A 20,728-nucleotide genomic window follows, 5' to 3' on the forward strand; every position below is an offset into this window, starting at 1 on the left:
CTACTTCTTGATGGAAGGTGGCAAGGCTCCTGGAAAACACGTGGGATGCAGATATTGTTGGGGCTGTCTTAGTAGGCTGCAATCTGCCACACTAGGTTAAAAGACAGAGTATCAGTTTTAAACAAAGTATCTATATAGTATTTCCAAGAAGCATTTTTAAACATAAACACATGTTGAAAGTCAAAGTATGGAAAAAGATATATCAAGGAAAGCTGGTGTGGCTATACAAATACAAAATAGAGTAGAATTCAGCATAAAGAGTGTTACCAGAAGTAAGAGACACTGAAAGGCAACAAATAACAAGACCAAATCCCTCAAATACATGAAGCAAAAATTGTTCCTTCTAAAGGGCACTAGAAATAAACAAATCTCCCAACATTGACACTATATGTTTTTCAGAAGTTGATCAAATAAGGAAGAAAAAATCAGCCAGAGTATAGATTTGAACACTATTATCAAGTAAATTAATGTAATTGATATTTAGAGAGCACTACATCCTCAAATATTCTTCTTTAGTGCAGATATAAAATTCAGGAGTATCAATGAACATCAATAAAGGACAAAGGACTTTGGATATTACTCTACTGTGAAGGTGAATTAAAGAGCAGTAACAATGGTCTGGCGGGATGGCTTAGTGGGTAAAGGTGCCTATCACCAAACCTGGTAACCTGAGTTTCATTCCCAGGACCCACATGCTGGAAGGAGAAAAATGGCTCCCACAAGTTGTCCTCTGACACACACTGTACACACACACACACACACACACACACGTTGTACTGTACACCCCCACCCTCACATAAATAAATGTAATAAAATAAACAAATTTTTAAATCAACAATAAAGCCAGGCATGGTGGTGCATGTTTTTAATCCCAGCATTCAGAAGGCAGAAGCAGATGGATCTCTGTGATTTCAGAATTTGAATCTCTCTGTCTCAACAAACAAACAAACAAACAAACAAACAAAAATCAAGGAGTGGTGGTTTATGCCTGTAATGCCTGGCAGGTAGAAACAGATGGATATAAGTAGTGCCTATAACACTTGGGAGGTAGAATCAGATGGATCTCTGTGAGGTAAAGACCAGCCTGGGCTACATAGTGAGTTTTAGGACAATCAGGGCTTTGTAAAGAGACCCTGTCTCAAAAACAAACAAAACAAGTCAAAAAAGTAAAGCATGCTGCTATACGTTTGTAATTCCAGCACTTGGGAAACAGCGGCCATACAAGTTTGAGGCCAGCTTAATTTACTTCATGAGACCAAGGAAGCTTAAGGCAGGAAAGGAATTTGGAGACTAGGAACTTACTTCCTAGTGGATGGAGGAAGGAGGCCAGGGAGGTGTGTGTGAGTCTAGGGGTGGCGCGTGAGGGAAAGGAGGGGGGAAGTCTCCTGTGCAGGTTATTCCCTGAGGCTGGGTTGGGGCGGGGCCGACAATGGAGAGCAGATCTGAGTGCTGGGCCACCTTCACGCTGCTGCCCAGGTGCCCAGAAGTCCAGGAGCCGAAGCAGGTAAGGGGCTACAAAAGAGCTCTGAGATACACACTTGGTCTGTCTTGCCCAGTCTTTATCCCTCCAATGGTGGTCTATCCAAGATACTATCTGGACAGAGGGACCTTAATTAGTTTACCCCTAATCCCTAATCACCAGCCTGGCTCTTGTGAGCTGCCTGGATGGAAATTGGGCTTTGTGTGTTTGTTCTGACGGTTCTTTATATTCCCTGTCCAGGCCTAAATGCAGGCTGGACCTCCATCCATCCTGTGAACACACCTACGGAAAGGCACCTGCCTCCTGGCACTTCTATCTGCTGCTGTGACCCTGGGAAGTGGGGCTGGCCCCTTGATGGGAGACTGAGTTGGCCCCGTGACAGGTGTGCAGGTCATCAGACACCCCATCATGGTCCTGGTTTCTACCATGTCTGGTAAGTAAGGTTCCAGCCACTGTGCTCTTGACACCCCTCAGTTGGATGAGCCAGGTGGGCTAGGTGGATTTGATGAAGCTGAGAAGGCCCTTTTTCTAAAGACCTATTTCCCTTTCTTGTGAACTGGTGGGCTGTCAGGAGGGATTGGTTGAAGGGCAAGTACTACCTGCCTCCCAAACTAAATACTTCCTTAGGAGGCCCCTCTGTTGGGAACCAGGAAATAGGCTGTAAGACTGACAAGGGGCTCAAGGGGGCAGTTGCACAGGCCACACCATCCCTAGCATTGGAACGTCCTCATTCTGGGGAGCCTACACAGTACCCCACTAACTTGTCCCTTGTCCCTTACCCTTGCCCAGCTGTGCCTGGGCCCCTTTCGCCCCCTAGCTCTGCCATCAACAGCAGCCAGGAGGAGCTACTGGATGACCGAGACCCGCTGTTAGTCCGGGCTGAACTGGCCTTGCTATCTACAATTTTTGTGGCTGTGGCCTTGAGCAATGGCCTAGTACTGGGGGCCCTAATACGACGGGGCCGGCGTGGACGCTGGGCACCCATGCATGTCTTCATCAGTCATTTGTGCCTAGCTGACCTGGCTGTGGCTCTATTTCAAGTGCTCCCCCAGCTGGCTTGGGACGCCACTGACCGCTTCCATGGCCCTGATGCCCTTTGTCGGGCCGTCAAGTACCTGCAAATGGTGGGCATGTATGCCTCCTCCTACATGATTCTGGCCATGACACTAGATCGCCACCGTGCCATCTGCCGCCCTATGCTGGCATACCGCCATGGAGGTGGGGCTCGCTGGAATAGGCCAGTGCTGGTGGCCTGGGCCTTCTCACTCCTTCTCAGCCTGCCTCAGCTCTTCATCTTTGCTCAACGTGATGTTGGAAATGGCAGTGGGGTGTTTGATTGCTGGGCCCGATTTGCAGAGCCATGGGGCCTTCGTGCCTATGTCACCTGGATCGCTTTGATGGTGTTTGTGGCACCTGCCCTAGGCATTGCTGCCTGCCAGGTTCTTATCTTCCGGGAGATACATGCCAGTCTGGTGCCAGGGCCATCTGAGAGGGCAGGGAGGCGCCGCAGAGGGCACCGGACAGGAAGTCCCAGCGAGGGAGCCCATGTATCCGCAGCCATGACAAAGACCGTGAGGATGACACTGGTGATTGTGATTGTCTACGTGCTGTGCTGGGCACCCTTCTTCCTTGTGCAGTTGTGGGCAGCGTGGGATCCAGAAGCTCCTCTGGAAAGTGGGTGTGGGTGTGGGTGTGACTAAGACTGGGGATGGGGGAGGTAAGGGGCTTGCCCAACACATTGAAGTACTCTACTTGCTACCTTTATGCATGTGGTGTCCCCGTGGCTTGCTAGTGTGAGCAAGGGACACCCTGGCTCCAGCCTGGACTCTTTTCTTTATAGGACCCCCCTTTGTGTTGCTCATGCTGCTGGCTAGCCTTAACAGCTGTACCAACCCCTGGATCTATGCTTCCTTCAGTAGCAGTGTCTCCTCGGAGTTGCGTAGCCTGCTTTGCTGTGCTCAGAGGCACACCACACACAGCCTGGGTCCTCAAGATGAGTCCTGTGCCACAGCCAGCTCCTCTCTGACGAAGGATACACCCTCCTGAGTAGCTACTGGGTTCTTTCTTTCTTTCTCTTTCTTTCTTTCTTTCTTTCTTTCTTTCTTTCTTTCTTTCTTTCATTTGGTTTTTCGAGACAGTAGCCCTGGCTGTCCTGGAACTCACTCTGTAGACCAGGCTGGCCTCAAACTCAGAAATCCGCCTGCCTCTGCCTCCCAAGTGCTGGGATTAAAGGCATTCGCCACCACTGCCCGGCCTGCTGGGCTGTTTCTATTTAAAAAAAAAAAAAAAACAAACCTGTAGCTCAGCTGACTGTCTAGGGTTGGCCCTGGGAGTACCAAGAAAGGGTACCTTGGTTATCCTTGGTCCTCCCTAGGTGTCATTGTCCCCAGGTATATAAGAAGGAATGTTCCAGGGCTGTAAAGAAACCCTAAAGTTGGCTCCTTTGTTGCCAGACATGGGAAGCAACTGGAACAGATGCCTCAAGGTCTGGGAGAATAGGCAACAGAGGTGCGTGTGCTTCCTACCCTGGCAAGTACCCTGCAAGTGAGGAAGATTCCCAGGGAGCTGGAAGAAGGACTAGGATAGGACTAATAGATCTTCCTGTCATTCCTCCCTTATGTCTGTCTCCCTAATAAAAGTTGCAGTTCATTTTCCACATGGAAAAAGTTTCCTTGAACCAAGTATATGGTGGGCACAGAAGCTTAAATACAAAGATCCCCACACCCATAGATATACCCATGGTTAGGAACCTATCTTATAAGCAACAAAGATTGCATTTTTGGGACCAGGTTCCCAGGTGAAAATAAACAGCTCCATGTTAACCTTCTGTCTTGGCATCTGGCCTCTAGCAGCCCAGGCTCTGGGAGTTGCCCTGCACCCTACCTGTTCAGCACCCCCAAACAGCACAGGCTATTACAACAGCAACCAGCAAATGGGTCTTTATGAATTACTGCCACATCCACAGCCCAAGGCTTCCACGCAAAGGCACAAGAGAGGCTTGTCTCCAGCTTCCTTCCTTTGCTACCTCCCAAGAGACCTAGAACAGGGCTGAGATGAGGCAATAGGCGTAGGTGGAATGGTGAGCTTGCTGGTGGCTACTGGAGGTAAGCTGCCTCAGACTGGCTTGTGAGTTGAATCTGGACCCTGGGGATGGGAGGCTGAGGGGGAAATTGGAGTCCCAGGTCCCCAGGAGAAGACTTTGTTTTTGCTGAAGCTGCTGCAGGCCAGGGGCTTCAGGTTTTGAGTTCCTAGGCTTGAGGAGGCTGTAGATACTAGCCCATGGCCCTGGCGGACAGCAGCCTTTCCCAAGAGCTCCTTAAACACAGAATCCATGTTCTGCACCACGGCCTAGCAGAAAGGAAAAAACAGAGAGTGCCCAGTGAGTTTCTGCCAATCTCCAAACTAAGGCCTTGTCTACTATACTGTAGGTAGGCCAGGTCAGGCCCTCTCCAGGGGTCATGAGAGGAACTAGTTGAAACTCCACACCACCTTCCCCACTCCATTCCAGCTTCCTTCCTCTAGTCACTTTCAGTGTTGCTTGTGGGATAGTAACTTCTTGGTCTTGTTCTGGGGGGGAGTGGGGACAGCTTTGAGCCCTGGGTCCCCCCTCTTCCGTCTCCTACTTTTTCTCTGGCTGACATCACAGCTTCCATCCAGGGCCTCTGAGGCTGTAAACATACAGGGGACTCCTGGGTCAGTGTCTTCCCTTGGGTCTCCCAGCTGCCAGGCTTTAGCTCCTGTGTGTTTACCAGCCTGCCCTAGGATCCTTAGGCCTAGGAGTGGGACCACTCTTCCTAAGACTTAGTAACTGTCTTCCTGCTCAGTCCATAGGGGCTCAAAGGACCCACTGTATAAAGGGGACTCCTTAGGTTGTACCACTTATTAGAGCCTTGTTTTGAGACTATTTTGTTTCCTTAGCCAGCTGCCCCTCCTCCTTCCCCACCAGATTGTCCTCTCACTCTCCCTGGCTTGCTAAGCACCTAGCCTAGCTCTAGATGCCAGCCTTGAAGTTTGTCTTGGAGCTCCTCGCCCGCATCAGCCTAAACAGTTTGGCTTCTCTGTAGCTCAAGAATGTTGTGAGTCTCATACCACAGATGGACTCATGATCTGCCGTGCCCTCTCATCTCTGCCTCTGTTCCCATACCCCTGTCCCTGACACCCTCTTTCCCCTTGTCCCCATGTTTCTCCCTAAATTGTGACTTGACTTGGATGTCTAGTAACAGGTGCTCCTGGACCAAGGAGAGTAGTAGCCATGAGCCTCACCTTGGGGAGGGCAGAGAACATGTAGAAGAGGTGCCCCCTGCTGGCCCCATAGCCAGACCTGGCTTTTACCTTATCCATTTCCACATGTCGCTCAGGGGAGGTGGGGAGTAAACAATGTCTTCTGTGCCCAGAGGAGCCCAAAGCCTCAGGTGGAGTGCCTAATTCCAGCCTACAAGGCAGAGATAGGAAGATTGGCAATGGCCCTAGGAAATCCTTGACCTAAGCTGGCAGTGCCCATTTTAGGTATAGCCAAGGAAAGAGATGAACCTCCATGGTCCCCAAAGTCCTCCAGAACCTGTGCCAGTCACAAAAAGGCTAACTCTGTTCTATCTACACTTAGTGATCTTTATGCAACAACTCCCCCAATCCCATGTGGCTAAAGCCTGAACCCACACCCTCAAGCTTAACAGGGTAGGTATAGCCTCTGGCCCACCATGTCTGCTGCTTCTAACAGCACACAAGGCAAGTAGAACTCTCTAAGGGGTCTTCCCAAAGGCCTGCCTTCTCCTGGCTTACCGGTTAGTTAAATCCAAGGTCAGGAAGTTCTCTGGATGGGTCACAGATTCCCCTCTGGCCTGTAGTCCTGAACGAGCCATCTGCTTCTCATTCCTGAGTAGGGAAAATAATGGCTTACTTTGGACTCTTTCCTGGCTGGAGCTTGAAGGCTAATGGCTCCTGCTTCAATCAAAGGAGCTGAGAATGATCATTCTTGGGCCCAACCAAGACCCATAGACTCTGGCTTGGGGTTGGGGAGGGCAGCAACCTGGGATATAACAAGTCCTGTTTGAGATGTGTGAATGGCAGCAGCTACTTCCAGAAAGAGGAAAAAAGCCTGGAGATCTATGCTCAGTAAGAGATAAAAAGCAACCATGAACACCACAGCCCAGGAGATCCAAGGCAGATACAATGGAACCCTCCCTAGGGCTATAGCTCACTCACCCCTCAGAAAGTGTGATGTACTTATGGGGAATGAGCCCCTGCACACCAGCATGCTCCCCTCGCCACCAGTCACTTGATGCCCGAGCATACAATCGCAGCACATCCCCTCGCTGGAATGTCAGCTCCTGGGCTGTGCGGCCAGTGTAGGCAAAGCAGGCCACAGCCTCTACAACTCCCTCTGGGTCTATGGGGAAGAGAAGGTGTGGCTGAGGGTAGAGTGGGTACATAGGAAGAAGATGGAATAGTCTCCCTGCTCCTTTCTCACCATCCTCCTGAGCTGTGGTCCCAGCTTTCAACTCCAGCTCTGGCTCCCCAACGAGGCTCTCCAACTGGCCATCCCTGATGTTTCAAGTAGAGTAAGGCCCACTTGCCTCCACTAGACTCCCTCTCCCCCAAGAAGCCCCCAAGCATACCCCAGGCAGCTGGCAGAAGGTGGTGCCATGCACTTCTCATAGATGGGGCCTGGAAGCATGGCTGGGGGTGGAAAAACACGTGCTGGTTGCAGGATAAGGGTCTGGACCAGCTGGTTCACTCGGCCCTGCAGGGCTACAGGGTCCTGCCCAGCAGGCACAGGCAACAGTGTGGGCCCAAAACATACAGCCAGGTTGTAGGAGTCCATCATGTTCTCATCGCTGTACTGGGTGAGGCTGGGGAAACATGCAGATCACAGGCAGGTAGCTCCAGCACTAGTGACCCCTCCAACCCCAACAGCCAACTGGATCCCCAGAAGTACTCACTGGTTGAGGAAGGTGAAGAGATATCGTAGGACCACTAGCACAGGTCTGGGTAGCCTGGATAACAAATGGCTCACAGGCTCCACCCGCTCACCCACGACTTCCAGTTCTGTGGCCAAGGCAGCCCAAGAGAGCAGACTGAGTAAAGCTGTAGCTAATAGCACTAAAGGGTGGCTCTCCTACCTAGCTGGCCTCAGGGCTCACCTGCTGAAGCCAGCAGCTCATTAAACATGTCCAAGGGGAAGAGTGGAGGCTCCAGGCTCCGAAAGTACAGCTTTAGTACCCCAGCCACTGAGTCTAGGTCATGGACAGTACAGCCTTCCACCAGAGGGTCCTCCCCTGTGGAGGGTAACATGCTAAAATGAGGAGGTTACTTGTGCCTACTGAAGCCACTGCCACATTTGTCCATCAGTCCTCACCTCTTTCAAAGGCATCTCGGATCTCCGAGATCCGGGCCTGGGCACCTGATACCCGGAAGATGCCTTCATGTTGCAGGCCTGTGGGGGACAAGGAGCTGGCAGGCAGAATCCCTTTCTCCACAAATACCCAGTGCCACCATGACAGAAGATAAGCTACACTTACCATTGAGGTTAATGAAGTGAATACAACTCTCCACCACAAGGGGCACAGGTTGGCCTGAGCTCTGGGGACAGAGAACACATTTATTTCACTAAGATATAGCAAGACGCCTGATCATTCTATCACTTTTCTCCTAATAGTGTTACAGTGAAGTTTATTGGAATCTCTGTGAAGAAACTGATTTGCTGGTGCCATTGACATGGCATTTTACCTTTTATTTGCAAATTGTTACAAGTGTAATAAGGTAATCAAAATCCAGATGCTGACCTTCAAAGAGCACTGCAAAACTTGTATTTGTTCACTTAAATGTCTGATTCTTATGAATGCTCTAGGTACATGACACATTTGCAAATGACACTAGTTTTTTCCTTCCTCCTCTTTGAGACAACCCCTCATTAGTCCCAGATTGGCCTAAAACTTGCTATGTAGCTGAGACTAGCCTTGATCTCCCGATCATCCACCTCCAAAGTGCTAGAATTACAGGCTGCACCACTACACCACTATAACCTAGTTCTTTCAAACTCTGCTTCATTCCTTTTTTTTCTGTTTAGAATTGCCAAAAGTTGGGCCAGAAGTATAGCCTATAAGCATCTTGTGCTGATCCTAATCACAGGGAAGAACTCTCAACATCTCATCTCTAAAAATGTTAGAGCCCTAGGTTTTCTGAGTTCCTTAAGTGTTTCCTTTAAAACTGGGTATGGTTGCATACCCTTTAATCCCAACACTTGGGAGGCAGAGGCAGGCTGATCTACAGAGTGAAACTGTCGCAAAAAAAAAAAAAAAAAAACAAACAAAAAAAAAAAACAAAGACAAACAATAAGAAACAAACAAACAAACAAACAAACTCCAGGAGGTTGGGACTAGAGAACACTGAGATTAGGAAGTTGCTTGGGTCACCAAAGCTGGAGAAAGACTAGAAGGGATAGGAATGGTTTCTAATGAGCTGGAGTGTAGGGCAAAGCAAGTACCTGGATAAACTTCTCCAGATCACCTCCAAAAAGTCTCTGGTTATACTTGGGTCTAGGATTGGGGTGGTAGCTCTTGTGGAATTTTCTCTCTGTGTACTGGGTCCTGAGAAGAATGGGAACTGCCTCTTAGGGGAACAAGCCATGGAGAAGTCTCCCCATCCCTATCCCATGCTACAGGTCCTGAACCTTTTAGACAAATTGGGATGTTAGGGTCACAGGGTGCTGGTAGTAGAACTAGAGTTGTGCAGCAAGAACAGGGGAGTTGGGAACCTGTGAATAGGCCAGCACTCCATGAAGGACTCACCAAGATGTCTCTTGCTCTTCCTTGTTACCTAGAGAGGAGAAAATATTGGCTTGTCTCTCAGGCTGGAAAACTTCAATAAACCCCAGAAAGAAGAGGCTTAGACTGGAAGCTCAGGATAATCCAATGACCTATGCTGGGTTAGTTCCTGTATGCCAAACAAACTCTCTGGTCAGGAAGGGGAATGGACTAGATCAAAGGGACAAAGAAGGGGGAGCTTTGAGCTCGAGAGAGGTTATGCCTGGAATAGGACCCACCTCGATGTATGGCCTCCTGGAGCTTTTCATGCTTGGCCTGCAGCTTGGCAAGGATGCTCCGGCCACTCAGATACTCCTGCAGCTTCTGGGAAACCCAAAGAGCCCCTAATTTCAGCCTCAACTTAGCCCCCTTTCTCTATGCTGCCCTTTGTGGCACTGTCCCACCTGTCCAGCCCCACCGTAATATAGAAGGTTTCTGTCTCCTGCTGCTGGTTCCGTCTGCGGCCTGCCTGTCGGGTGCCTGGGTCCGAGCTTGTAGACTTGAGGGACTCAGTGGAGGGGCTGGCCTGCAAAGAGTCCAGTATATCCCCATCCTCTGATGCCACCACCTCTAGCAGAGCCTGAAGTGTTGCCTTCAGTGTCTTATTCACCTGAGGGGACAATGCCGGGACAGTAAGTAGGGACAGTATGGGAGGAACAAAGTCTAAATATGCAGAAAGAGGAAAGCTATTGCCAGCTAGGAAGGAACTGTCAGGGCAGCTGAAGCTGGGAGAAAACTCTAGGGCCTGTCTCCATCCCAGGCTAAGCCATCCATGCCTCTTCTGTCTCGATGGTCTTTTGGTCCAGGCGACTCTGGATGTTTTGGGCTCTGGGCAAAATCTCATCCCGAAGTTCCAGCTCAACGTGGATCTCAGCCACCTGTAGCAGATAGTACCAGGGACTGAGGACTATGTCAGAGCACAGAGCTCAGGTAAGGCACTAAGGATTGGTTCAGGGAAGCCGGGCACATCTCTGTTGCTTGCCTCTGACTCCTGAGTGCTAGGATGACAGGCATTCACCACCATGCCAGGTTTATGAAGTGCTAAGGATAGAACTAAAGAACTTGTACTCAGTATGCTAGGTACGCACCCTACCAACTGAACTATAGTTTCAGCTAAGGATATAACTTGTACCTTCAATAAGTCTCAAATACCAATACAAAGGAACACATAAAATATATGTCATGTGAAAAAAGAAGCCAGGCAGTGGTGCCATGTGCCTTTAATCCCAGCACTCTAGAGGCAGAGGCACAGGCAGAGGCAGGAGGATTTCTAAGTTCGAAGCCAGCCTGGTCTACAGAACTAGTTCCTAGGATGGCCAAATCTACACAGAGAAGCTTTGTTGCCCTCCCCACTCCTCTCCCCAACCAAAAGAAGAAGAAGAAGAAGAAGAAGAAGAAGAAGAAGAAGAAGAAGAAGAAGAAGAAGAAGAAGAAGGAGGAGGAGGAGGAGGAGGAGGAGGAGGAGGAGGAGGAGGAGGAGGAGGAGGAGGAGGAGGAGGAGGAGGGAAGGAAGGAAGGAAGGAAGGAAGGAAGGAAGGAAGGAAGGAAGGAAGGAAAAATGAGACAGTCCCTACAAGACAAATGTTGTATAAGACCACTACTGGGAAAGATCTTTATGTGTCAGTGTTATAGCCAAGTTCACAGAGATAGCAGAATAGTGGGTTCCAAAAGCTGGAAGTACAGCAATGTAGTCCTAAGTATTTATTGGGGACAAATTATGTATAAGAAAATAATAGACAGGGTGACAGCCCCATAGAAATGTAAATGTACTTTAACAGCACTGAACTTTGCACTTAGAAATATCAGAACTAATAGATTTTATTTTTATCACTTAAAATGTGATATATTGGGCTAGAGAGTTGGTTTAGCTGTTAAGAGAACTTGCTGTTTACCCAAAGGACCTGAGTTCAGTTTCTAGCACCCATATTAGGTGGCTCAAAACCACCTGCAACTCTAGTTCCACACACATGTGACATTATATATATTTACACATACATAATTTAATTTTTGAAAAATAATGATCTATTTAAAAGCAGACATAGTGGAGGCTGAAGAGATAGTCCAATGGTTAAAAGTGATTATTACTCCTTTTGCAGAAGAACACACAGTTTGGTTTCCAGCAAACAGGCGGCTTATAACCACTTGTAATCCAGTTCCAAAAGATCCAATGTCCTCTTCTGACTTCTGTAGGCACTTGTATACAGATGCATACACACACATACAGAGAGAGAGAGAGAGAGAGAGAGAGAGAGAGAGAGAGAGAGAGAGAGAGAGAGAGACTTATTTTTCAGGATAGCAGGATAGGATTTCTTCTCTGTGGCTGTCCTGGAACTCATTCTGTAGTCCAGGCTGGCCTCACACTCAGAGATCTGCTTGCCTCTACTTCCCAGTGCTGGGTCTAAAGGTGTGCACCACCACTGCCCATCAGTGAATTTACTTTTAATTCAGCAAAGAGTTGAGATTCCAAAAAGAAATCTTTAATAGAGTTGAGAAACAGAAAAGGCAAAGCAGAAAGAAATTAGAGAATCAATCAACCTGTGATGTCCAAGTACAAGGTAGTTGGCAGGGGAAGGATGAAGAGGAGAAGGAAGAGAAGGAATATCAAAGAAGAATATCAAAGGAATCCAAGAGCCTCAAGCAGACAGGTATACTCATTGCTTAGCACCAAGAGAGAAAATGGATCCCCAAGGCAAAGCATGGAATTTTACATCAGAGGAGAAAGACTATCCTAAAAGCTCCTGGGATGAGTACAGATGTCTAATTAGAAATGATGCTACATGCTGTATTTCTTCCCAAGTGTTTGTTATGAAATTTTTTGCTGTTGTCAGTTTGTTTGTAGACAGGCTTTTACACAGACGTCTAAGCTGGGGACTTCACTATGTAGCCCAGGCTAGCTCTAAACTTAGGTAAATCCTCCAGCCTTAGTTTTCCCAGTGCTAGGATAACAGGCATGGACTGTCATACATGGCTAAGAACAGTTTTCAATGTATAGTATATGGACAGTCATGGTGAACATTTGGACTGTTGTGGTGGTTGCACTGTGTTTGAGGGCAGCCCCATGAGTGAACTGGCATAGCAAATTCTTCTAATGGGCCAGGGTTATGGAATGGAGGACTGAAATAAGAAATTTCAGCATCCTGGAATTTCTTGTTTGTTTTGTTTTAGAGAAATGTAAATTATGTGACCAACCCACAGTAGCATCAAGTCCAAAGACCATGAAACCCTTTGAAATCATGTTTGGTCCTTAAGGGTAGTAGCAATGGTTGGTGGAATAAACTGACTCTCACCTCATCACCTTCATGGGGCTGGTAGTCAAAACGTAGAGGGGGACAGAAGGCCATGGCATGAACCTCAAGCACCTTGGCCTTGTCCCCTGGAGGATCCAAGGCCTCCAGAGCCTCTTCCAGGCTGCCTAAGCCCTGCATCTGAGAGGTTTGGGTACGGCTCTCAGCAGTTGTGTAGCTCCGGAGGGCCTGCTCCAGGGCCAAGTGGAAACCTGTGTCACAGCACTGGGAAGAAGCAAGCAGACACTGTTGTGGCCCCAGTGCCAGAGTCAAGGACTCCAAGCATTTAAGCTCCAATACCATAGCCCCACCTGCTTGCCCACACAAAACTCACATCCATGAGGTCCAAGATATCATGTAAGTAGTAGTTGCTGACGGCGGCATTGACACTGGCCAGGCTGAGCAGGTACTCATTTCGGGCCTTGGTGCATTTAAGTTTATGCTCCAAGAACTTGGCCTGACGCTGCTCAAGACACCAAGGCACAGCAGAGTCACCCACCACTCTTATATCCACTTTTTCTCATTTCCTCTGTAGACAAGCATGCCCAATGTGCCACAGATATTAAGCTCATGCCTAATACACAAACTTCTTTACCCTGCCACACTTAACCCTTGGTGCACTCTCAGTGCTCAGCCTTATTTTGCACAATCTCCCACTCAATCCCCATAACCTATCTTGACTCCTTAGCTCTTCGCTGGCTACTTTTGATCTTCTGGCAAGGGTTGATCCCTCCTCCCTGCCACCCACTGCCCTTGCCTTAGTTTGAGTCCCCAACATGCCTCACTGTCATTCTCCAAAATGGAATCAGGTCACATGGAAACAGATGGTTAAGTATAAAAGGCATTCATATGCAGACCCCGTGATGGAGATAAGAGCTAGGAGGATGTATGAGAAAGCCACATCAGGCTCCACATAGGGATGGCACAGAACAAAAGTCATTGTCTTCAACCCCACTTAGCATGGAACCTTCCCACTCTTTCCAAGGGGTCCCCTTGAATGCTGCTTCTTGAGGAATGGCACCCAGTCACTCATCCTGAGTTCTTGTGCCCCTAAGACCTTAGTAGCTAGCAGGAAAAAGTTCTCTAGGCTTAGAGTACCATCACTTTCTGCTTCAGTAAGGCTATGGGACAACAAGCTTTGTGCATGATGTGATAGAATCATCTGTCATGACCCTGTGGTTATCTTTCCCCATCTTGTGGGTCTGCTGAAACATCTGTAACTGAATGCTGCCATTGTCTTTCTACATCTCAGAGCCTTCAGGTCTGACCAGGAAGAAAAAATTTTGTTGGAGGCCTATGTCTTCCCCTACTCTTTTTTGCCCCAGGGATAGCCAAGTATTTGTAAAGACAAAGGCCAGGGGTCAGAACTATCAGAGAGGGACAGAGACGGGAGGCCCATGGTCTTCCAGGCCCACCTTCTCCACTAGCCGCCCTCCTTTCTTGAGAGAGCTCTTTCGGTGAGGCCCTGTCTCAATGGTGGTGGTGGTGGTGGTGGTGGTGGTGGTGGTGGTAGTGGTGGTGGTGGTGGCAGAGGTAGCAGTGGTGGTGGGCAAGGCACTTCTGCCTGACCGCTTCTCCTCTTGCCGTTCAGCTTCCCGAAGTTTAGTTTCAGCATTCATGCTTTCCAAGTGGTACACATGGTATGTCTTCTTGGTCTGCAGGGAGGGCCCAGGCAAGGTAGCCCTGCTGAAGGTCATAACTAAGAAGAGTCCCTCTCAGCCCACTTAGCACACCCGAGATTCAGATCTGAGACTTGGGTCATTACACCTAAGTATGTTGTATTTAAACACTCTGTTCCCAGAGCATAGAGGGGCCCCATGCCTGCTGCCCCCAGACTCAAGACTCAGGTCTCCCATGAGCATCCATTTTTGGGGGCCTGACTGGGAGATACAATGGCTTGGGGCTGTTCCTGCTTCCCATTGTCAGCAGACAATAGGTCCTGCTTACTGTCTGGAGTTCTGAGACCACCTCCAGGAGCTCATCCTGCAGCTGCTGCACCAGGTCCTTGCTCTAGAGATGAAGGGGAATGTGTGACCATAGCTTTCTCTTACTTAATGCCTCCCACCATCCTGTGACAACTCATCCCACCTCAGATTGGTATGAGCCAACCTTGGGCTACAATTTCCACCTGGTCTCCCACACCTCTCAACCACAGTGCCTGCAGATAGCTCCCCATGTGCTTTTTTTTTTTGGTTAAATTCTGAGGCCTTCCACAGACTCTACCTTTTTGACGATGCGTCCTACATCCTCACCGATGTGACTCAGGCGCTGTGCTAGGGGCCCAGCCAGCACCTCACTGAGGGCTGCACTTTCCCGACTCTGCTGCCGAGTGTGTTCCAGCAGCACAGCCCAGCAGTGCAAGGGTGACAGGAGAGTCGGCTCTTTCCTGTAGCAGAGGAGTACTCAGAACAAGGAGCCTAGGTCTCATGCCCTGCAAGGCACTATTGCCAGTGTGGTGCTTACCGGAAGCTTTGCTGCTCCCGGCTGCTGCCCCCAAGGCGACCACTGCGGCTAGTAAAGCGTTCAGCCAACTTGTCCAGGCCCCTTGAATACTCCAGCTCTACCTCAGCTCGGCGCCGCATGAATTCAGCTAGCTCCTGCAGCAAATCCCGCCGCAGCTCTCCTTGAAGCTCCAGGCAATGAAGCTGCTCACCCAACTGCCAACGCATCTCTGCAAGGGGACCTCGGTTCAGGGCTGGCCAACATGTAAGACATGAAACAACCAGACCAGAAAAAGGTAGGAGGCCGAGCAGTGGTGACGTACGCCTTTAATCCCAGCACTTGGGAGGCAGAGGCAGGCGGATTTCTGAGTCCGAGGCCAACCTGGTCTACAGAGTGAGTTCCAGGACAACCAGGGCTACACAGAGAAACCCTGTCTTGAAAAACAAAACAAAACAAAACAAAACAAAAAAAAGAGGTAGGAGAAGCAGAGACAGACAGACATCCTGTCCACATCAAAGGCTCCCTGGCACCTGGCTGAGCTAAAAACTAGATCTAAGTACAGAAGTGTGCCCTGAAGCAAAGCAAAGTACCCAAGTTCAGAAGCCCCTGTGCACTTGGGAAGGGCTCTAAGGCAGAAAACTCTGTACTGTGGCTTCTGTACAGACATAAGAAGCTGCTCATGGGCAGGACAGCTGTGGCACTCCACCAAGCCTGGAGAGACTTCAGGCCAGGTCAAACCTGTCCCATAGTAAGAGAAATGGCCAAGTGTTCTGGTCAAAGTTAATAAGTGAAAAGACAGAAGGGGCTGGACTAAAGTTTTCTGCCTGTTGTTTCCACTGACAGTTACCCACCCCAAGACTTTTCCCTCTATTCTACCAGGGAGTCATAGCTGGTGGCCCCATACTATCACAAGGCTTTTGACATCTTATCTCTGGCCTGATTTGGCAATACTTGTTACCTCACCCATATCTAAAGCAAAAGCTGCCTAACCTGCAAGCTCTAGCACCACTGTGTCCCCATCCTCCAGACCAAGGGCCCAGATGAGCACCACAACCCACACCCTATTACATAGAATACATAAGACACACTGTCTTGGCTTCTGGTAAGCAGGTCTTCAGCTATATCCTCAGAACAGGACATTACTTGATTTCTTCATTTAGTGGGATGGTGATTTTTGTATCTATTTCATTCCAGGCATATTCTGGACATAGTCCCTGTTCCTCTAGAGCAGGGACCATAGTGGGGGACAGATGGCATGGGAAAAGAGCCATGGTAGACTGACTAAGAACAATGAGTACTTATAAGATGGACACACAGGCCAAGTGTAGTGGTGCACTATAATCCCAATACTCAAGAAGTAGAAGCAAGAATATCAAAATTCAAGATCATCTTTGGCTATACTGTGGGTTTGAGGTTATCCTAGGCTATACAAGACATTGCCTTTAAAAAAAAAAGTATACAAAGGGCTGAAAAAAGCACCTTTTCCAGCAGTCCTGAGTTCAATTCCTAGCAACCATATGGTGGCTCACAAACATCCATAAGTTCTAATGCCCTCTTCTGGCATGCAGTTGTACATGGAGATAGAGCACCCATACATTAAATAAATAAATAAATAAATTTTAAAGTACACAAAAAGCAAGGAGGAAGAATCTGTGAGGGGAGCAGATGACCAAAAGCTTGTGGTTTAGGATTCTCATCTGGATGCCCAAGGAGATATAAGCCAAACAATGAACTGATTTCATTTTCAGGGTCCCTCTAGCTACTGTATAGAGCCCAGTGAGCAGCTTACTACATTTCACTTGTCTAAGGAAAAGATGGTGGGCATTACGACTAGAGAGCCAGTCTGAAAGGCAGGTCTCAGGGGTAGCTGTTCAAAGAAATCCACTGTAAAGAGATCAAATGGGTGGACTTCTGTCCTGACAGTGACTTTCCTGGGGCTATAAGATAAAAAGCCTTGTTAGGTTATCTCCTATCCAGACCTCCCATCTCATCTTCTGATTTCCTTTCTCAGTATGCCCCCTGTCTGCTCTCAGACTCCACTCTATGGTGGTACTGACTTCTTTTCTTGAGTTCAAATGCTCCAGATCCAGCTGCGTGCATGGCCCACTCATCAGCCTTCTATACCACCCACTGGACTCTCTTGAGGATAGGTTTTGGGGCTTACCTTTAACCAGGTAACTGAAATTGCTAAATTTCTACCAAGGGGACAAGTTAGGCAGATGGAAGCTGGTGTATATGTATGGAAACTCCCAATACCAAAGCCAATGCAAAGCAAAGTAGAGTCCACAATACCAAGTGTTACTGCCACCAGTCTCCTGTTTCTGAAGTGGGATGAGTGCTAATGGTGCTGACTTCTATCAGGGGGAATCTCCACTAAATGAAAATAACAGGTTTTGGGCTGGAGAGGTAGCTTAGCAGTTAGGAGCACGGACTGCTCTTCCAGAGGTCCTGAGTTCAATTCCCAGCAACCACATGGTGGCTCACAACCATCTGTAATGGGATCTGATGCCCTCTTCTGGTGTGTCTGAAGAGAGCTACAGGGTACTCATATACATAAAGTAAATAAATAACCCTTTTATGAAGGGGGGTGGCATTTAAAAAAAAAAACAAAGAAAAAAGAAAATAACAGGTTTTGAAGAATGGCAATTTAAGTTCAAGTAGGGTCCCAAGAGGACTCAGCAGGCCCTTTCTTGCAGTGCCTGTCCTGTTCTCCAGAAGGGATGTGCTACTCAGGGAGGGACCTATTACAGCTGCACAATGCTAAGTGCACCAGCAGACCACAGTATTGTGTGGATTCTCCAGTAATGGCAATAGCACTTCTGGTTCTGAACATGCACACCAGCTGGTGTCAAAGAGCTATAGATTACAAGCCAATTGCATCTGAGGTCCACAGAAGGCAAGAAACTGCTGTTCCAAGACTGTAGGTTGTGGCATGGCATAGCTTTCAGATCTCAGCTCAAAGAACCCTGATCTCCAACCAAGCTAGCTCTGACCCTTGTCTAGACTCAGTGTGTTCTTAGCACCTTGGTTGTCCTTTGTAGTGGCTATCATCATACATGAAATAAACTGTGTACTGGGATGTTTACTATTTTTCTCTCCTCAGACCTGTGAACCACAGAAAGACAAGGACTGCTTCTCTCCTATAAAATAAGGTATTCCCAGAGTCTTCAGCAAAACAGATGTATTGAAAAAAATCTAGCAGCTGGGTGTGGTGGCACATACTTGTCATCCTAGCCCTGGAAGCTTGAGGCAGAGGATGATGCAAGTTCCAGGCCAGCTTCAGTAAAATAATGAGTTCAAAACTATCCAGCTCTATATACCAAGCTCCAATCCTACATCCACCACCCAAACAAAGGAACAGTTGACAAAAAGGGGAGAGAAATCCTGCATATTTGCATTGCAAAACTGGGACCCAGGCCCCTCTAGCACTTCCTGTGAGCCAGGCATTCACTCTCACTTCTGCTGACCAGTAGAGCAGAATACATGTCCTCCAAACCACAGCTATGCTGACCTTTTAGAAATTAGAGTGCCAAAATAGTGCCCCTGTTCCAGCATAATTGGAAGACTTTTTTTTTGAGGGAGGGTGGTGAGAAATAATAGCCACAAAGGCTGAACATCCTGAGTGTGGAAGGGCCATTTTAAAGATAATCTAGGGCCAAATTCCAGTTTCTCTTGATGGGAACTAACTGGCCTGTGTTTACTAACTGAAACATTTCAAGGTCCTTGGGCTTCAGGACATTTTGAGGAAGTAGAATGGAAGCATTGTCTCCATCCACTGGCTCACCCTTTGTAATCACTTTAAGCTGACTCTGGACACCAGATGAGGAGGACTGGGCTCTCCACTATAACAGCAAAAGATACACTTTGTTATAAATTGTTTGCACCAGATAAGTACCTTGGGAATTCATCTACAGGTTGGAAAATTCCAAGGGTCATATCATTCCTCCTCTTCTGAGCCATTGCGCTGTGTGACAGATAAGTCACTGTGCTTCTCTGTGCTTGTATCCACAATAGGTAAAATACAGAATCTTTGAAAGTAATAAGGGAGTCAAGATATCTGGAGGCAGCAAGAAACTGACGGGTGGGGGAATGGGGTTAGATGCTACCTCCTTTCCTGTGCAAGAGTTACCTACCACACCCTGAAGAAATGAAGCTGTCAGCTAAGAACTCACAAGGTTCATTTGCATGTGATTTGCATAGAAGTGTTTGCCCGAATCCAAAAGTCTAATAGCCTAAGGCTGTAAAGCCATCCCAGTTGAATTTCTCTAACCCACATTCAGTTTCCTAGCCTGACCCAAGGCCAACCACTCTAAACCTGCAAGCTAACACAGTTCCATGGGGAGGTGAAGGTGCAAAGACTTCATGGATTCTAGTGGTGTTAAGAGTGAGGTGTCAGGCTACCAACAAAGTCAAGGTGGCCCATTATACTCCAGCTAGAAAGCCACCCTCTCAGTCTGTCCTTCCCTTGGGCTACCACAGTCATTGCTGCCTGAGTGAGCAGCAGGCGACCCAAGTTGGCTAAGGAGGCGGGAGGGAGGGCACGGGCGGTCAGTTGAGGCCAAAGAGGCTCCAAAAAGCAGGGCTTAGGCTCCCTCCTCCACCCGGCTCCAGGGGTATCTGAGCTCTGCCGCGGACACTTGGGGGTCTCCGCTGTAAACCAGGACTAAAGCGCCCTCTCACCTTTGACCTGTGCCTCATACTCGGATTGCAGTCCCCGCTCCCGCCGCAACTTCCCGTGAGCCGCCATGGCTGAAGGCCGATTGTACCTTCGAGTCCCAAGGAAGCGAGGCGGGATCGCCTAGCTCAGGGACCAGGGGCTCCAAGGCCAGCACTCTCCTCGGGCTCCGCCCCGCCAGCCCCACCTCCAGAACGGTCTGCCGGAGGGGCGGGGTTACTTGGAAGTGGCACTGCCCGGGTGGGTCTGTGAATGACTAGGCACCCCTTCTCAGACTCATCTCTCTTGAGGCAAGTTGCTTCTCTACCTAGATCACCTTGAGTCCAAAGCGTCCACATAAAGCAGCAATGCAAGATAACCTCAACAAGCCTGGGACCACCTGCTGCTGTTTTTCATTATCTGCAGAAACCTCTGTTGTCCTCCAGTGTCAGACCACACCCCTATGGCCACCGGCTCTCAATACTAATGGACAGTGGCACCATAGCTGCTCCAGGCTCAAGCCTGCTTCTAGGTGGTCTGCTTCCCTAGCCTTCCTGGACATCAGATGCCACCCTCCTTCCGGAGTCATAGCCCAGAGTGAGGCCTAAGGGAATCCAGACAGCTGGATGGCAAGTTCCCCAGAGGACTGCAGGCCTGTGTTCTGTCTGGGCCCCCTGAGGGGGAGGGAGAAGGGTTCAGTTACAGTTCCCCTTCTACTCTGCCCCAAAGGAAAGAACTAGCCTCATTTCCCCATAGGTAGCTACCACTTCCTGCTGCCGGAAGAGACTCTTTTTGTCTCTTTTCCCTTCCATCTTGTACCTGTAGGGACCTATACCAGTGGGGGGCTTTGAACCAGCTTGGGAACAACTCCTATTGCCTCCTTTATCCAAGGATGACGGTGATTTCATTCACCCCATCAAGTCTTTAAGCCATAGGGCAAGATATAACCATCAATTTGTCATGTTTTATTTTGTCTCGTTCACAAGGCTTCACTTTGTAGCCCTGGCTGGCTTTACACACTACAGGCTGGCCTCAAACTCAAGGCAATGTTTCTGTCTCTGCCCCA

The 20,728-nt window shown here is 48.7% G+C and overlaps 2 protein-coding genes across 8 annotated transcripts; one reads left to right on the forward strand and one right to left on the reverse strand.

The window, feature by feature from the left end:
* The first annotated feature begins 1,375 nt into the window (after positions 1-1,375).
* On the forward strand, positions 1,376-4,134 carry Avpr2 (arginine vasopressin receptor 2). Of its 3 annotated transcripts, none has more exons than XM_034486143.2 (4): positions 1,376-1,504; positions 1,721-1,913; positions 2,270-3,154; positions 3,321-4,134. In XM_034486143.2, the coding sequence occupies exons 2-4, from the start codon at positions 1,889-1,891 to the stop codon at positions 3,524-3,526; spliced, it is 1,116 nt and encodes a 371-aa protein (XP_034342034.1). In that variant the 5' UTR covers positions 1,376-1,504; positions 1,721-1,888; the 3' UTR covers positions 3,527-4,134. The 3 variants fall into 3 exon arrangements, with proteins under 3 accessions (XP_034342034.1, XP_034342035.1, XP_034342036.1); XM_034486144.2 differs by having other exon boundaries at positions 2,270-3,066; XM_034486145.2 differs by having other exon boundaries at positions 2,903-3,154.
* Positions 3,554-20,050, reverse strand: Arhgap4 (Rho GTPase activating protein 4). Of its 5 annotated transcripts, none has more exons than XM_076918840.1 (22): positions 19,689-19,884; positions 15,030-15,261; positions 14,790-14,952; positions 14,514-14,576; positions 13,982-14,221; positions 12,901-13,029; positions 12,570-12,791; positions 10,059-10,160; positions 9,701-9,892; positions 9,522-9,606; positions 9,268-9,295; positions 8,964-9,066; positions 7,999-8,059; positions 7,836-7,913; positions 7,621-7,755; positions 7,420-7,525; positions 7,096-7,329; positions 6,948-7,021; positions 6,683-6,866; positions 6,260-6,352; positions 5,813-5,912; positions 3,554-4,828 (listed from the first exon to the last, which is right to left on the reverse strand). In XM_076918840.1, exons 1-22 carry the CDS (start codon positions 19,753-19,755, stop codon positions 4,595-4,597), a joined length of 2,925 nt encoding a protein of 974 aa, XP_076774955.1. In that variant the 5' UTR covers positions 19,756-19,884; the 3' UTR covers positions 3,554-4,594. The 5 variants fall into 5 exon arrangements, with proteins under 5 accessions (XP_076774955.1, XP_076774956.1, XP_076774952.1 ...); XM_076918841.1 differs by having other exon boundaries at positions 15,030-15,237; positions 19,689-19,883; XM_076918837.1 differs by having other exon boundaries at positions 6,683-7,021; positions 19,689-20,050.
* Positions 20,051-20,728: the final 678 nt, after the last annotated feature.

This window comes from Arvicanthis niloticus, chromosome X (genome assembly GCF_011762505.2).
Source record: "Arvicanthis niloticus isolate mArvNil1 chromosome X, mArvNil1.pat.X, whole genome shotgun sequence".
Lineage (NCBI taxonomy): Eukaryota > Metazoa > Chordata > Mammalia > Rodentia > Muridae > Arvicanthis > Arvicanthis niloticus.

Excerpts from the sequence above, each read along its gene's own strand:
- Avpr2 (XM_034486143.2), top strand. The coding sequence starts at position 1,889 with ATGGTCCTGGTTTCTACCATGTCTG. Across the intron at positions 1,914-2,269 it reads CCTGGTTTCTACCATGTCTG|CTGTGCCTGGGCCCCTTTCG; the intron begins GTAAGTAAGGTT and ends ACCCTTGCCCAG. Across the intron at positions 3,155-3,320 it reads TCCAGAAGCTCCTCTGGAAA|GACCCCCCTTTGTGTTGCTC; the intron begins GTGGGTGTGGGT and ends TTTTCTTTATAG.
- Arhgap4 (XM_076918837.1), bottom strand. The coding sequence starts at position 19,755 with ATGGCGGCTCACGGGAAGTTGCGGCGGGAGCGGGGACTGCAATCCGAG. Across the intron at positions 10,161-12,569 it reads AGCCCCATGAAGGTGATGAG|GTGGCTGAGATCCACGTTGA; the intron begins GTGAGAGTCAGT and ends TATCTGCTACAG. Across the intron at positions 7,022-7,095 it reads CCTTCTGCCAGCTGCCTGGG|GGATGGCCAGTTGGAGAGCC; the intron begins GTATGCTTGGGG and ends TTGAAACATCAG.